The sequence below is a fragment of the Volvox carteri genome, assembly GCF_000143455.1.
Source record: "Volvox carteri f. nagariensis unplaced genomic scaffold VOLCAscaffold_27, whole genome shotgun sequence".
Classification (NCBI taxonomy): Eukaryota; Viridiplantae; Chlorophyta; class Chlorophyceae; order Chlamydomonadales; family Volvocaceae; genus Volvox; species Volvox carteri.
Window position 1 is genome coordinate 648,789 of NW_003307570.1, and position 1,081 is coordinate 649,869.

The 1,081-nt window shown below is 60.2% G+C and overlaps 1 protein-coding gene across 1 annotated transcript in view; it reads left to right on the forward strand.

Moving 5' to 3' along the window:
• Positions 1-1,081, forward strand: part of VOLCADRAFT_92656 (uncharacterized protein) — a gene marked incomplete at both ends in the record, with an annotated part of 9,700 nt that overhangs the window by 6,402 nt on the left and 2,217 nt on the right. Inside the window, 3 exons of the mRNA XM_002951979.1 lie at positions 162-500; positions 781-872; positions 1,031-1,039. Coding sequence (XP_002952025.1) covers positions 162-500; positions 781-872; positions 1,031-1,039 — 440 coding nt within the window. The remainder of the gene's footprint in view (positions 1-161; positions 501-780; positions 873-1,030; positions 1,040-1,081) is intronic.

The following is a 1,081-nucleotide window of genomic DNA, read 5'->3' on the forward strand; positions in this document are numbered from 1 at the left end:
CCTCACCCGCCGCCGCTGCGGCGGCGGCAGCGGCTGCTACTGGTGCTACTGCCGCCGGAGGTGAAGCTACTGCCGTAGCTGCATGCGGTCATGCGGGTGGCGCTGTGGGTCCTGTTCTTGGCGGCCCGACGGGTGTTGGGCCGACGTGTGGCTCACCGCAGCAGCTGGAGTTGCAGCAGCACCCGCTGCAACAGCCGCTTCATCACCTCCAGCGGCAACAGCAGCAACAGCAACAGCAGGGCGCCACTGCCGCGGTGCGCATCGCGGCCCCCGTCAGGCCTCCCCCGGCGGAGCATCCTGCCGCCGCCGCCGCCGCCGCCACCGCTGCTTCTTGTGGCCGCGCTCCGCCAACGTTGCGGACCCGGGAGTTCTCCGCCGCTGCCCGGGCGGGCCGTGGCGATGTGCGTGTGCTGCCGCTGGCTGAGAGGCTGCGGGTGCCGGCGACTGTCCCCGTCGCGGAGTGGTACGAGATAGCGCACCACGTGCTGCGATACCTTCAGGTTAGTCGACGACATGTGTCCGGCCAGGTTGTGTCCACACATGGAATGTTGTGGAATAATGCATGTGTCTAAATGTATATATGTATGTTTACATTTATACACATGTACACATACATATACATTTCTATGTTACGTACATATACGAACATATATATGTATATGTGTATATATGTATTTTGTGTGTTTTGTATGGTGTGTGTGCGCATGCAAGTGTTAGTAGTGTGCAGGGCTGGCATACAGTGCCGCTGTGGCATCGTCGGCATTGCGTTTGTGCATGTAGGTACGATCAGTACGGAGCTGTTCGTATTTCAAGAGCCGTGGCGGGACGCCAGTGCTAGCTTACTGTTGTTCCGTTTTGTTGTCATCAGGGGGGTGGGGGGTTCTGTGGGGGGTCTTTAACAGCGCATGGGGGGGGGTACCCGTCTCCGTACTAACGCCCCGCTGGTCATCTCGTCGTGCCCCTCCTTCCCCCTCCCAACACACACACACACACACACACACACACACACACACACACACCGGTCCCCCAGGAGCAACCGGTGGGGCTGTGGATATCGCGGCCGTCCATTCTGAAGGTGCTG